Raw genomic sequence first — 14,523 nt, 5'->3', positions numbered from 1 at the left:
CACAAGACTCCACTCACCAAAGCCACACTTCAGAGTCATTTCAGAAGTTAATGTCTACCCATCTCCCTTCCTTTGCTTTCTTCATTAAAAACATGCTTAGTTCTTCAGAAACCAATGACTACAGCATCCAAAACAGGATGTTGTGACCGAAGGGAAGTCTTCTGCTTCAGGCATCAAAGTTTAACAAAATGCAGACACATCCCCAGACTGTTTCATTAATGCTGAAATACCTGTGGGTGCCAGGAAATCTGGACTTATAATACAAGTTGTCATGAAACCAATAGTACAAATTCTTGAGCCTGATGAAATTTGTACTTCAGAGGCTTAAGTGTGGGGCATGCCTAGCACCAGGTATGGCTTTTAAAATCACTGTGACTTTTTTGCCTTGCAAAGCTAGTGTTCTCATGGGCAACCTGCAGCCCTCAATCCTTTACATAGTATTAAAATGACAGCTCTGCACCCAGGGATGGAGGGAAATGCCCCTGGCGTGTTCTCAAGCATAGATTAACATATCCGCACAGGGCTCTCGAATAAACCATTTAGGCCTTTATTCAGACCTACACGTACCACTCAGCATGCGACTGTGTTTGTGACTCCAGCAGGACAGAGAAGCACCTCAGTGTTCACCGGGGAGGTTTATTTTGAATTTAACATGGTTTCTGAGGAATAACGCATTGTCTTGTTCACAGTGAAATGACCAATTACGGTCAAAGTTAATGAATCAGATCTGACTAGGTAAGTAAGATAGTCATTTTGGGAGGATCATTTGTAGCTTCTCCGGTCCTAGTTAATGAGCTGGAAAAGTAATTTTCTAAGTTTAATGTAGAAGCTGGAAAAGATTTATTTTCAGCCACCCCCCCTTCCCCGCAATATTTTAAGTCTTGAGACTATAACTTATTCACCTTGTAAGGTCTGGCACATTGCCTTCTTGAACAATCCATTTTGGTCTCTTCAAGATGTTTTTATTCTGTTGAAGAAAGTCTTCTTACAAAAGAAATAAGCTAAAGCTAGATTTAGAAAATGTGCATAAAATATATAAAGGGGGAAATAAGCCAGGCAGTCATTCACATTCTAGTATAAATAGCTTTATCGTTAACAAGCAGGGGTGGATATTCTTTAGAAAAGGAGTTTTTGTTTGGGATTGTTGGCAGGGAGACATTAAAAACTAAACATGATCATTGTACAATGAATTCTTCCTGGGAGAACTTTGGAAAGGAGAGAGAAGAAGCTACTGAAATTGTCAGCTTCAAAATATTTTTTTAGCTTGCATTACAATTTTTCTCAAGGAAAGTCGTTACCGTGTCATAGTGATGCATTTTCAAAGGATGCCTTTTTTGAGATGTTTTAAACAGCTGGTAGTTCCGCCACCCATGTTAAGTTTTACTGGGCTCTTACCATCTGCCAGTTCCTAACCCCATCGTGCACTCTGACCCATCCATCCCCACCATAGCAAGAGGAGGAAGTGCTGCATGATGCTGGCTTTGCACTGCACTAGCCTTTTATAGGTTGTATTTCAGTCAGTCGTTACAGGAGCCCCTGCTATGGGTTCTATCATTTCCCATTTTACAGATACAGAAACTGAGACACAAAGGAGCTAGCTGACTTCCCCAAGACTTTACAGCGAGTAAACTATAGATCAGGGATTAGTGCGCAGGCAGTCTGGTTACAAAGTAAGCAGGCTTTAACTTCTGTTGGGTGTGATGTTACCTTTTCAGTCAGGAAATTGAAGCACAGAGAAAAATAACTTCACATGGGACATAAATAATGGACTGACATTCAGGTTCAGGCTGTCTTTATATAGAATTTACAAAAGTCACCTTGTTCACCAAGCTGCACGTCTTCTCTACTTTGATCACTCGTTCCTAATGCACTGGTCAGTACTGGTTATGAATGTTAGCGTAAAGCAAAAGCCATATATACATGGTTCCACCTTGATAAACATTTCACTCTGGTACTTATGATATGGTATTGGTAAGTAGAAACTGAAGAAATTAGCTGTATTGTGTATTTTGCTTACTATCTCCTTTAATTCTGAAAAGATCTTGAGTTGTGGCTTGTTGTGAGAGGATTGTCTTCATTGAATTAGTTAGCAGTGTCGAAGGCAATCTTGACATGTACAGCAGTGCTTCTTAATCTTTAATGAACACACAAATTACTTGAAGGTCCTGTTAAAATGCACATTCTGATTCTGGAGGTGTGTATGGGCCAGAGACTGCATTTCTAGCAAGCACCTGGATGAGGCTGATGCGGCTGGAACACAGGCCATGTTTTGAGAAACAAGATCAGAGCGTTGAGTTTTTCTAACCAAAGCTTAAAGATGAATCTGGAGGTCCAGAATTTAAACTGGAAGGAAAGTATGTTCATAAACAGAAAAACATTTAGGGGAATGGGAGGGTTAACACTGAGCTAAGAGGGATGGCTCATGAAATAAGAGCAGGTTTCCACAAATTCTCAGAATTGTAAGGGATGTTATAGTGTACATGGTCCAATCATCATACAAATGATGCTTGAGTCCTCTCACATCCCTGCATTCCTGTTCGTCATCTGGCCTTTGAGTTAAAGAACTTTTTCATAAGTGGAACTGAATAGTCAACAGGAGAAGAGAAACTTGGCAATGGTGCCTACGTCATAGAAGCAATTTAAGAGTAAAACACATAGAGGCTGTGATGTCTCACGTCTGCCTGCATAGACATTAGCCTCCATAATATATTTTTCAGTGTCTTTAGATAGTTAATAAAAATTTTTCATAGTAAAAAATGTACTGTTCTAGAGAATAAGCTGGAAGTGTGGATTCTCCCAGGCATTTGCCTCCCACTGGGAAATAAAGATTCAGTGCTGACTGGCAGGTGAGAACCAATGACAGATGTGCAGCAGATGGGCTGCTTCTTGGCTGTGCTCACTGTACAGAACAGGGCCCTTGAGAATCACATAGTTTCAAGAATTAGGAATCATTGGGGTCATGATTGTGTTTTTTCTTTCCATTTTGATTGTACATCCTCAACCAAAAAGACACTCGAATTGCTGGGGCTTCCAATGGAGGGAATGCCAGCTTCCCTTTTCCAATCACTCTGTTCTGCAGCTGTTGTTTGACAGTTCTCTGATTTCTGTTTCAGGTGCCAGGCGAGAGTGAGAAACAGTGGAAACCAGCCCTGGTTGTTCTGACTGAGAAAGACCTTTTAATCTATGACAGCATGCCAAGGAGGAAGGAAGCCTGGTTCAGCCCAGTTCACTCATATCCTCTTCTTGCCACCAGGTAGCTATGGCCTTGTGTTTGGGCATGCTGTGTTTGCAGATCGATAGTATTTTAATCGATTATAATAATTTCAACACATTATATTATTGCCTACTGGTGCAGCAGGAGCTAAGAGTTCCTTAAGAAAAGAGCCACACATTTTTAGTAGATGCATTACTATTTATAGCTAAACATAAGATTGTACAGAGAAAGAACAAAATATTCATCCATCATGAAGGAATAGTGACATCTGTGTGACGGTCCCAGTTAGCATTTTCTTTGAAAATGAACTGGACATATGTTTGCATAAGTACAAGTAGAACCATCAAGCAAGGGTCTTTACTTGTGGCACAAAGAATGTCATATATGTGAATGTCCCACTATTGCTTCTTAAGGGTTTCTTAACACATAGTCATTCTTCCTCCGTTCTGTGATGCTCCCTGGAGAAATGTGACCACCAGGCTCTGTTTCTCAATACCTTCAATGCACATTTACTATTCATGTGAAATATAGTATTTCATAAACCACTTCATTGAGCTATGATTGACATGCAAAAAGTTGTGCATATTAATATATATAACTTCATGTCTTTTATACATACACCTGTGAAATCATAGCCACAATCAATACAATATTACATATTCATCACTTCCAAAACAGTCCTCCTGTCTCTTTATGGAGTTACATGACTGAAACTTTGCAGCTTTGATCAACATACCTCCCACACACCATTTTCTACTCCCCTCAGACTCTGGTAACCACCATTTTACTCTCTGCTTCTGATTATTTTAGATTCCTCAGGTAGGCGGGATCATGTTGTATTTGTGCTCCTGTATTTAGCTTATTTCACTTGGCATAATACCCTTCAGTTCATCCACGTTGTCACAGATGGCAGGCTTTCCTTCTTTTCTAAGGATGAATAATATTCAATTGTATACAAATATTACATATTTCTCATTGAGAATTTGGAGTCGTCACACTTCCTGATTTCAAAGTGTATTACAAAGGTAATGGTAATCAAAAGCACATGAAACTAGTATAATATATACACAAAAGGAACAAAATAGAGAGCCCAGAAATAAATCCACCCATTTATGGTCAACTGATATTTCACAGAGTACTAAGAAGAGAATACACATGGGGAAAGGGCAATCTCTTCAATAAGTGGTGCTGGGGAAACTGGATATCCATATGCAAAAGAATGAAATGGGATCCTTATCTTAAACCATACACAAAAAGCAACTCAAAATAGATTAAAGACATGTTTAAACATAAGACTTAAAGCCATAAGAGTCCTAGAAAAAACAGGGACAATGCTTCTTGACATTTTCCTTGGTAATAGTTACTTGGATATGATACAAAAGGCACAGATGACAAAAGCAAAAAGAGAAGAATGGGATTTTTTCAAACTAAAAATTTTCTGCAGAGGGAAGAAAATAATCAACAATTAAAAGGCAACCTACAGAATGGGAGAAAAGATTTGCAAATCATATATCTAAAAAGAGGTTAATATCCAAGATATATAATGATGCCCTACATCTCAATAGTAACAAAGTTTGAGTTTAAAATGGGGAAAGGGAGGATCAAAAGTGGTGGCTAGGGTAGGAAATCAGAAACTCTAAGCTCTGTGATGCCAGAAACCTCCTTGAGACATTGGAGCTAAAGTTGGGTAATTCTCATTGCACCTAGCTAAAAGAATAACTGCCATCACATTAGGTGCAGATAAAATTCAAAGACTGACCCTAAAATCAGTTTCTAATTGCACCTAAGAGCTACAAAAATCCAGCATGGCATAGCCAGCAAGGTGTGTCTGACTTCTGGCCCTGGGTAAAAAGTGCCCCTGCCGTTTCTCTTTCTGTTTTCTTTCTTTCTTTTCTTTTTTTTTTTTTCTGCTTCTTTCAACAAGCAGAAGACAGAGCATCAATCAGAATCAAACTCTGTGACATCCTGGACCCCTCGCCCATGGAAAGCCTCCCTGCACCATGCTGCACTGAAAAAAGTGGGCATTTCTCCCCACCAGCCAGCTCAAAAGTTGCTTATGTGAAGCTGCAGACCGAATAGTCTTTCTGTCCTTTTTTGTCCACTCTTTCCTCCATCTCACCTTCCCCTCCTATCATCCTCCAACCTGTCACCTCACTACCCCTCCCTCCTATACACTCTCCACCTGCTGACTAGCCCACTGTACCAACTATACACAACCACAGCCCTCCCCCCTGCAGTCCCTCCACTACAACAACAGAAATACACCCAAACACACACAAGGGCCACAAAACCCAGCAGTCCCCACACCTCTTCCCCCACTCACCCATCCCTTTTCCCACCATCCCTTTTTAGTACCACCTTTACCAATTTCCCAAAATCTATAACTAACCTAATAACCATCACCAGCCTCAACTCCCACTGTTTATTGATATTATCATCAAGGGGTTTTTTAAATAATATGTAAACAACTGGTCTGTCATTGAACCTATGAATTTGTTTTTGCTATATTTTACCTCCAGTCCAGGGACAAAAAGAGCACATCAACATAGCTAACAACCAAGTCAGTCACAATACAAAAATTAAATCAGGGAAAGAAATCAGGCAATCAAAACCATCAACTAGCCTGTCAAAAACATAGCTGCATAGCACCAGCTGGAGCAATGGGAAGAAGAAAAAGGGATGGAAACCACTCTCCTCAAAAAAATAATTCAATACAGGATTCAGTGGGAAATGAAGAAAATGGATACCCAGTTCCTGACCTCAACAAAACAATGATAAATGTCACTAAGGAGCCCAGTTAAACCCACATAAAAACCCTCAATGAAGAAATTTTGGAAGATACTAGACATGGTTAATCAGAATGTACAAGATACACTCAAGAAATTTCGAGACACCAAAAGTAAAGAACATAAAAAGACACGGAAACAAATAAAGGAACTCAGAGAGGACTTCAGCAAACACCAAAGTGAAACAAAGGACACTATAAAAAAGGATATATGAATAAAAGATGACAACACAAAACATAAAAGAAGAGTTAAACAAAGATATGGAAAACCTCAGACAAAAGAATCAAACAGAAATCCTGGAAATAAAAAGTCCCTTTAGTCAAACAAAAAATATAGTGGAAGGCCACTCCACAGTCTAGAACAAGTGGAAAACAGATTCTCAGAGCTTGAAGATAAATTAGAAATTAAAGAAAAAACAGAAGAAATCTTAGTCAAACAAGTCAAGAGCTGTGAAAGGAATATGCAAGAACTCAGTGACTCCATCAAAATACCAAACCTGAGAATCACGAGCATTGAAGAAGCAGCCAAAGGCATATATAATATGTTCAATAAAATAATAACAGAAAATTTCCCAAATTTCAAGAAAGTTTTGCCCATTCATGTACAGGAAGCCTCCAGGACACCAAACAAACTTGGCCAATATAGAAACTCCCCACAGCATATTATCATTGAAACAACAAGCACAGAGAACAGACAAAGAATATTGAAGGCTGTAAGAGAGAAAAAACAAATAATGTATAAAGGTAAACTCATCAAAATAACAGCAGATTTCTCAATGGAAACTTTAAAAGCAAGAAGGGCATGGAGTGAGGTATTTCAGGCACTGAATGAAAATAACTTCAGCCCTAAGAGACTGTACCCAGAAACACTATAATTCAAACTTGATGGAGCAATAAAAATCTTCCACAATAAACAGAAACTAAAACAATACATGACCACCAACCCACAACTGCAGTAGATTCTACAAGGAATTCTGCACACAGAAAATGAAAACAAACAAAACCACAAGAGGACAGGAAGTATCAAACTACAGGAGAAGAACATGCAAGTAATCAGAGAATAGCATTGATTTGACTGCACACAATCAAATCCTTAAACAACAAAAACAACTAAATGGCCGGAATCACCACATACCTATCAATATTAACACTGAATATCAATGGACTCAATTTCCCCATCAGGAGACACCGTTTGGCAAACTGGATGAAAAAGGAAGATCCAACAAGATCTCACAAGACACCCATCTTATTGACAGAAATAAACACTGGCTTAGGGTGAAAGGCTGGAAGATTTACCAAGCCAATCGCCCCAGAAAACAGGCAGAGTAGCGATACTTATGTTAAACAAAGTAGACTTCAAACCTACATTGGTCAAATGAGATAAAGAAGAACACTTCACACTAATAAAAGGGGCAATACATCAAAAGGAAATAGCAATTATCACCCTATATGCACCCAATATCAGCATACTCAGTTTCATCAAACGTACACTAAAGGATTTAAAAGCATATATAGACTCCAATACAATGGTAGTGGGAGACTTTAATATCCTCTATCACCAATAGATAGGTCATCCAAACAAAAAATCAACAAAGAAATCCTAGAACTAAATGACACAATAAATCAAATGGACCTGACATCTACAGAATATTTCATCCAACAACATCACAATATACATTCTTCTAAGCAGCCCATGAACCTACTCCAAAATAGATCATATCTTAGGGCACAAAGCAAGCCTCAGCAAATATAAGAAAATAGAAATAATCCCCTGCATTCTATCTGATCATAGTATATTAAAACTAGAACTCCACAACAAAAGCAACAGCAGAAAATATGCAAATAATTGTAGGCTGGATAACACATTGCTTAACAGTCAGTGTGTCATAGAAGAAATAAGACAGGAAAACAAAAGGTTCCTAAAAGCTAATGAAAATGAAAACACCACCTACCAGAACCTATGGGACACAGCAAAGGCAGTCCTAAAAGGAAAGTTTATAGCCATGAGTGTATATATTAAAAGGACAGAAAGATCTCAAATAAACAACCTAATGCTACATCTCAAACTCCTAGAAAAACAAGAACAAGCAAAACCCAAAGCAAGCAGGAGAGAAATAATAAAAATAAGGTCTGCAATTAATGAAATGGAGGCCAAAGGAAAAAACAAATCAGTGAAACAAAGAGCTGGTTCTTTGAAGAAATGAACAAGAATGACAAGCCCCTGGCAAATCTGACTAAAATGAGGAAGAATAAGACCCAGATTGGTAAAATCAGAAACATAAAAGGATAGATAACAACAAACATCATCAGAGACTACTTTGAGAACCTTCATTCTAATAAATTGGAAAATCTTGAAGAAATGGACAACTTTTTCCATTGACCATCAAAAATTGAACCAAGAGGATATTAACCACCTAAACAGGTCTATAACAAGTATGAAATTGAAGCAGCAATAGTCTCCCAAAAAAGAAAAGTACTGGACCTGACAGATTCTCAGCTGAATTCTACCAGACCTTCAAAAAAGAACTAATACCAACAGTCCTTAAAGTTTTTCACAAAATAGAAAGGGATGGAACACTGCCTAACTCATTCTATGAAGCCAGACTTACACTCATCCCAAATCCAAACAAGGACACATCCAAAAAGGAGAACTATAGGCCAATCTCCTTAATGAACATCGATGCAAAAATCCTCAATAAAATAATGGCAAACTGAATCCAACAACATATCAGAAAGATTATTCACCATGACCAAGTCAGCTTCATCCCAGGGATGCACAGATGGTTCAACACATGCAAATCAATAAATGTAATACAGCATATTAATAGAAACAAAGACAAAAACCACTTGATCATCTCAATAGATGCAGAAGAAGCCTTTGATAAGATTCAACACCACTTCATGATAAAAGCTCTAAGAAAACTAGGAAGAGAAGGAATGTACCTCAACATTATAAAGGCTATATGTCACAAACCTATAGCCAACATCATACTTAATGGAGAAAAACTGAAACCATTTCCCCTAAAGTCAGGAACGAGACAAGGGTGCCCACTCTCCCCACTCTTATTCAACATAGTACTGGAATTCCTAGACAGAGCAATAAGGCAAGAAGAAGAAATAAAGGGAACGCAAATAGGTAAAGAAGTAGTCAAAGTATCCCTATTTGCAGATGACATGATCTTATACCTCAAAGACCCAGAAAACTCCATCCAAAAACTTCTAGACACCATAGACAGCTTCAGCAATGTAGCAGGATACAAAATCAACTTACAAAATTCAGTAGCCTTTCTATATACCAACAGTGAACATGGGAAAACAATTCCATTTACAATAGCCTCAGAAAAAATCAAATACCTAGGAATAAACTTAACAAAGAACGTGAATGACCTCTACATGAAGAACTACAAACCACTGAAGAAAAAGATTGAGAAAGACTACAGGAAGTGGAAAGATCTCCCCTGCTCATGGATTGGTGAATCAACATAGTAAAAATGGCTATACAACCAAAAGCAATCTACATGTTCAATGCAATTCCCATAAAAAATCCCAATGACATTCATCACAGAGACTGAAAAATCTACCCTAAAGTTCATTTGGAAACACAAAAGACTATGAATAGCCAAGGCAATATTGAGCAAAAAGAGCAATGCTGGAGGTATCACAATACCAGACTTCAAACTATACTTCAAAGATATACCAATAAAAACAGCATGGTAATGGTACAAAAACAGATATGAAGACCAGTGGAACAGAATCGAGGTCCCAGATATGAATCCACACAGCTACACCCATGTTATTTTTGACAAAACACCAAAAACATATGATGGAGAAAAGACAGCCTCTTCAATAAATGTTGGTGGAAAAAGTTATTATCTGCCTGCAGAAAACTGACACTAGATCCATGCTTGTCACCCTGTACTAGTATCAACTCAAAGTGGATTAAGGACCTTAATATCAGACTTGAAACCTTGCAGTTAGTACAGGAAAGATCAGGGAATACCCTAGACACAAAAGGTATAGGTAAGGGCTTCCTCAGTAGAACTCCAGCAGCCCAGCAACTAAGAGAAAGAAGGTTCAAATGGGACTACATGAAATTATAAAGCTTCTGCACAGCAAAAGAAATGGTCTCTAAACTGAAGAGACCACCCACAGAGTGGGAGAAAATATTTACTAGCTATACATCAGACAAAGGACTGATAACCAGAATATACAGGGAGCTCAAAAAACTAAACTCCCCAAAAATCAATGAACCAATAAAGAAGTGGGCAACTGAACTCAACAGAACTTTTTCAAAGGAAGAAATCCAAACGGCCAAAAAACATATAAAATAATGCTCACCACCCCTGGCCATAAAGGAAATGCAAGTGAGATTCCACCTCACTCCTGTTAGAATAGCTAGCATCAAGAACACCACCACCAACAAATGTTGGTGAAGATGTGGGGAAAAAGGAAACCTCATACAATGCTGGTGGGAATGTAAGCTAGAGCAACCACTTTGGAAAACAATATGGAGGCTTCTTTAAAAACTAAACCTAGATCTGCTATATGATCCAGCAATACCACTCCTAAGGATATACCCAAAGGAATGTGACTCAGATTATTACAAAGGCACCTGCACACCCATGTTTATTGCAGCACTATTCATAATAGCCAAGCTAGGGAAACAGCCAAGATGCCCCACTACCAACAAATGGATCAGGAAAATGTGGTATTTATACACGATGAAACACTCAGCCACAAAGAAGAATGAAATCTTGTCATTCGCAAGTAAATGGATGGAACCAGAGGAGAACATCATCTTAAACCAAGTTAGCCAGCCTCAGAAGACCAAAAATCGCATGTTCTCCCTCATATGCAGATTACGGACCTAAAACAAACCTGCAGTAATATTATTGGACATGGGTCACACACTAAGGAGAGAATATGCATGGGAAGAATTGGGAAAGGGAAGGAAACCTAACACTTGAATGTGTTTGATATGCTCACTGTAAAGGAGCAAATAAAGTAATCTTAAACTAGCAGAGGCCACTCTAGGAAGGGGATTAGGAAATAGTGAAGAGGTATGGCACAGATGAACCAATGTGGGTTGCAATACACATGTACATAGAAGCAATGCTAGGAATCCCTCTGTACAGCTATCTTTATCTCAAACTAGCAAAAATGCTATGTCTTTCTTATTATCGCCTATGCTTTCTCTTCAACAAAATCAGAGAACAAGAGGGCAGAACAGGTTCTGCCTGGAAGTGGGGTGGGTGGAGGGTAGGGGAGAGGTGGTCCTAACAATGTATACACATGTAAGTAAATGTAAAAATGATAATATAAAAGTAAGAGAAAAAAAATGGGGAAAGGACCCAAGTAGAAATTTCTCAAAAGAAGACATACAAAGAGCCAATAGGAGTGAAAAACATGCTCTGTATCACCAGTCAATAGCGAAATGCAAATCAAAACCACCATGTGTCCTTCGTATCTGTGAGGATAGCTATTATCAAAAAGTTAACCAAATGTTGGCTAAAAAATGTAGAGAAAAGAGAAAACTTGCACATGATTTCTGGGAATATAAACTGGTATAGCCACAGTGGAATATAGTGTGGAGATTCCTCCAAAAATTAAAAATAAAATTACTGTCTTAACTAATAATCTCACTTCCAGGTTTATATCCAAAGGAATCAAAATTAGGATCCCAAAGAGATATTTACACTGTCCTGTTCATTGCAGCATTATTCACAGCAGCCAAGACATGAAATATGGTCTCAATGCATCATATTCTTGTCCCTTTCCTTGAAAGCCTGTATCCTGAGAACAAAATTGAATCGAACCTGAGTCTGACCTTCAAGCAGCTGACAAATCCCAGACCTGGCCTCTGTTGCCAGCTCTTCATATATGTGCTTTATGACAGTGGGCTGTCTTCACTTCTTCTATTCTGCTGTGTCTTTACCTAGAAGCTGGGATGCTAATGTAATACTTGTGGCCATCCTGGCATAGTTCCTGGCAATAGTGGCCCTCAAATGGCTGTTGAATTAATTATTGAACAATGTGGGACAATCCCTAGATGAAATTTGGTCCCAAAGTTTGACTCAACATATACAACAAAGTGCATTTAGATTTGGAGGTATCTGTCCTAAATAAGAGGCAGACAGAAGTAAGGCAATGTCTTTCATCCTAAAAGTACATATATAAAGAATCAGAGATGCACACAAGAGACTGAGACACAGTAGAACAAGAGATAACACAAGATTAAAATGGCAACAGTGAGTAGAGTTGAAATTCCTTAAAATCTGACTTCAATCATGGTTGGTAATAGAGACCAGCAAAGTTGACTTAAGATGGAAAACATTGGCCTCAAGGTTGAATAGAGCAGATTTTCAGAGGCTAGAAGCCAGGTATAGATCACTTTAAAATTTTTAATTTTTGAAACTTCTAAGCTTCAAATTATTTGGCAGAGCTGGAAAAGTAGCTCAATTGGTAATGTACCTGCCTAGCAAGCTTGAGGCCCTGAGTTCAAACCCCAGTATCCTCCAAAAAAAATATTTGGCAGAATGGCTACTAAAGTAGAAATTGAAATAAATTAAAGCATTATAACATGCCCTCAGTATTCAGAATCTATACATCCTAAAATGTTCACGCAAAGATCCAGGTTATACTTTGGGGTTCATTCAAATTCATCCCAAGCACTATCACTGTGATTAACATCTTTAGTTCTTATCCATAGGGAGTAATATTCAGATTTCTAGATATTCCCACAACTAAAACTAAAGAAAGATTAGACCACAGTCACTGTATTCCAGTTACTAAGGAGGAAAATTAGACTCACGCCTCTGGAAATAATTTTCAGGAACAAAGTTGAAATAAGTTAGACTTTCTAGATAACCCCCAGGCAGCAAGAACATAAAATTAATCCTAGCTCATACACAGCTTTCACCACACAGTTTTTGAACTGACTAATGGAGACTGCTTTCCTACTTATTCATTCATTCCTCAACATATATAAATAATTCGTGTATTGTGTACCAGGAGTTAGAATTGAGACAAGGGATGAAGAGGTATAAAAGAATTCAAACTCATCATCCTGTCTTTACATGCCATGCCATTCTGGAACAAATCACACTGATACACAGGGGTATCCAAGGACACATCTGAAACAAATACAGCAAAAAATGCCAACTTCTGGCTGGAGAGGGACTGAGGCGTCCTCACCAGGGAAGGGATTTAAATTGGAGCTTGAGTGAGAACTCACAAGAGGACCAAGGGATGCAACCTGGAGAGAGGAGCGGGGGAGAGAGGAGCAGAGGATTTCCAGGCAGAGGGGAAACTCATGTTCAGAGATCCCGCTATGTGGCTGAGTTAGAGCATTCGGTATGGCCTTGGGGAATAAGTAGAGGCAGGTTGCTGCCCACGTACCCACTCTCCACACGAGTTACCTCCTACAATTCTTGTATCTATTCTACAAGGCCTGTGTTAGTGTGTGGTCTTGCAGATTTGGAACCTAAGGCACAGAAGAGTTAAGAAATGTGCCCCAGGTCACATAGCTTTTGGCTCTGTGGCCCTGTGACTCACACACACATGCCGTGGTGTGGCATGGGAGATGGACAGGAAGACTTTCCACTCTTACATTCTTTTGTATCCTTGGAAATCTGACAATAAGGAACATTAGGAGCTTTTGATCATGAGCATCAGCTGGGTAGATATTTTTATCTTTGGTATAAACTAAAAACAGTCCAAAGGGTAACTGCTAAATCCAAACAATGACCCCCATCCTGTGGTAAGAAAGAAAATCATTAAGAGGAAAGCCAGATTTCTTTGAGTACACAAAGCGCACAGCTGCTCCCTAGGAGTGACTTTCTGCTCAGCTTTTTTGTCATATAGCTAGGCTCAGCAGTGTGACTTCAGACCCTGGATAAGAACTACAGGACAAGCTCTACTTATCTCTTCTTCTGCAGAGCAGAAGAGAAGATGAGGAGTGTGATGGAAGGGGGTAATTGAGTAGGTGCTCCCAAGGGAAACCTAGAAGGGAGTTGGGGAACACCAGGCAAGGGAGAAAACAAGGGAAGGTGTGGTTCCTCACCCTTAGCCTGACCTATAGGAAACTCCATTGCTGTGCTTCCTAATATGGGAGCAACTAGTCACCTGTGGCTATTTAAGTGAATCAAATGTAATTAATAATTACATTTCAAGTGCTCAAACGCCATATGTAGCTAGTGGCTTCCATATTGGGGAACTTAAATCCAGAACATTGCCATCATTTTCAAAAGTTCTACCGGTCAGTGCTGCAGTGAGTGGTAGCTCCCATTCAGCCACTTAGTCATGAAGGGAATAACCGGTAGTTACCGTGTCCTGTGTTGCTAAGTTGTGATGCTCAGGAGGTTAGGTATAGTCAATGCATTTTTGACTTCAGATATTTTCAATGTATGATGAGTTTATCAGTATGAAAATCCACCGTGGTCATGGTCTGTAAAGCCACAGTTTGTCCCAACACAAGCTAGTAACTTATTGTGTACACTCCAACAGCAGTCCTTCAGAAGGTAAA

General features: G+C 39.0%; 1 protein-coding gene across 2 annotated transcripts in view; it reads left to right on the top strand.

Moving 5' to 3' along the window:
- The window catches only part of Sntb1 (syntrophin beta 1), a 222,909-nt gene that overhangs the window by 185,589 nt on the left and 22,797 nt on the right, over window positions 1-14,523 (top strand). For both annotated transcript variants that reach the window (XM_020169574.2, XM_074069136.1), the window contains exon 4: window positions 3,114-3,253. In XM_020169574.2, coding sequence (XP_020025163.2) covers window positions 3,114-3,253 — 140 coding nt within the window. The remainder of the gene's footprint in view (window positions 1-3,113; window positions 3,254-14,523) is intronic.

This window comes from Castor canadensis, chromosome 3 (assembly GCF_047511655.1).
Source record: "Castor canadensis chromosome 3, mCasCan1.hap1v2, whole genome shotgun sequence".
Classification (NCBI taxonomy): domain Eukaryota; kingdom Metazoa; phylum Chordata; class Mammalia; order Rodentia; family Castoridae; genus Castor; species Castor canadensis.
This window is presented reverse-complemented; position numbering and strand designations above follow the sequence as displayed.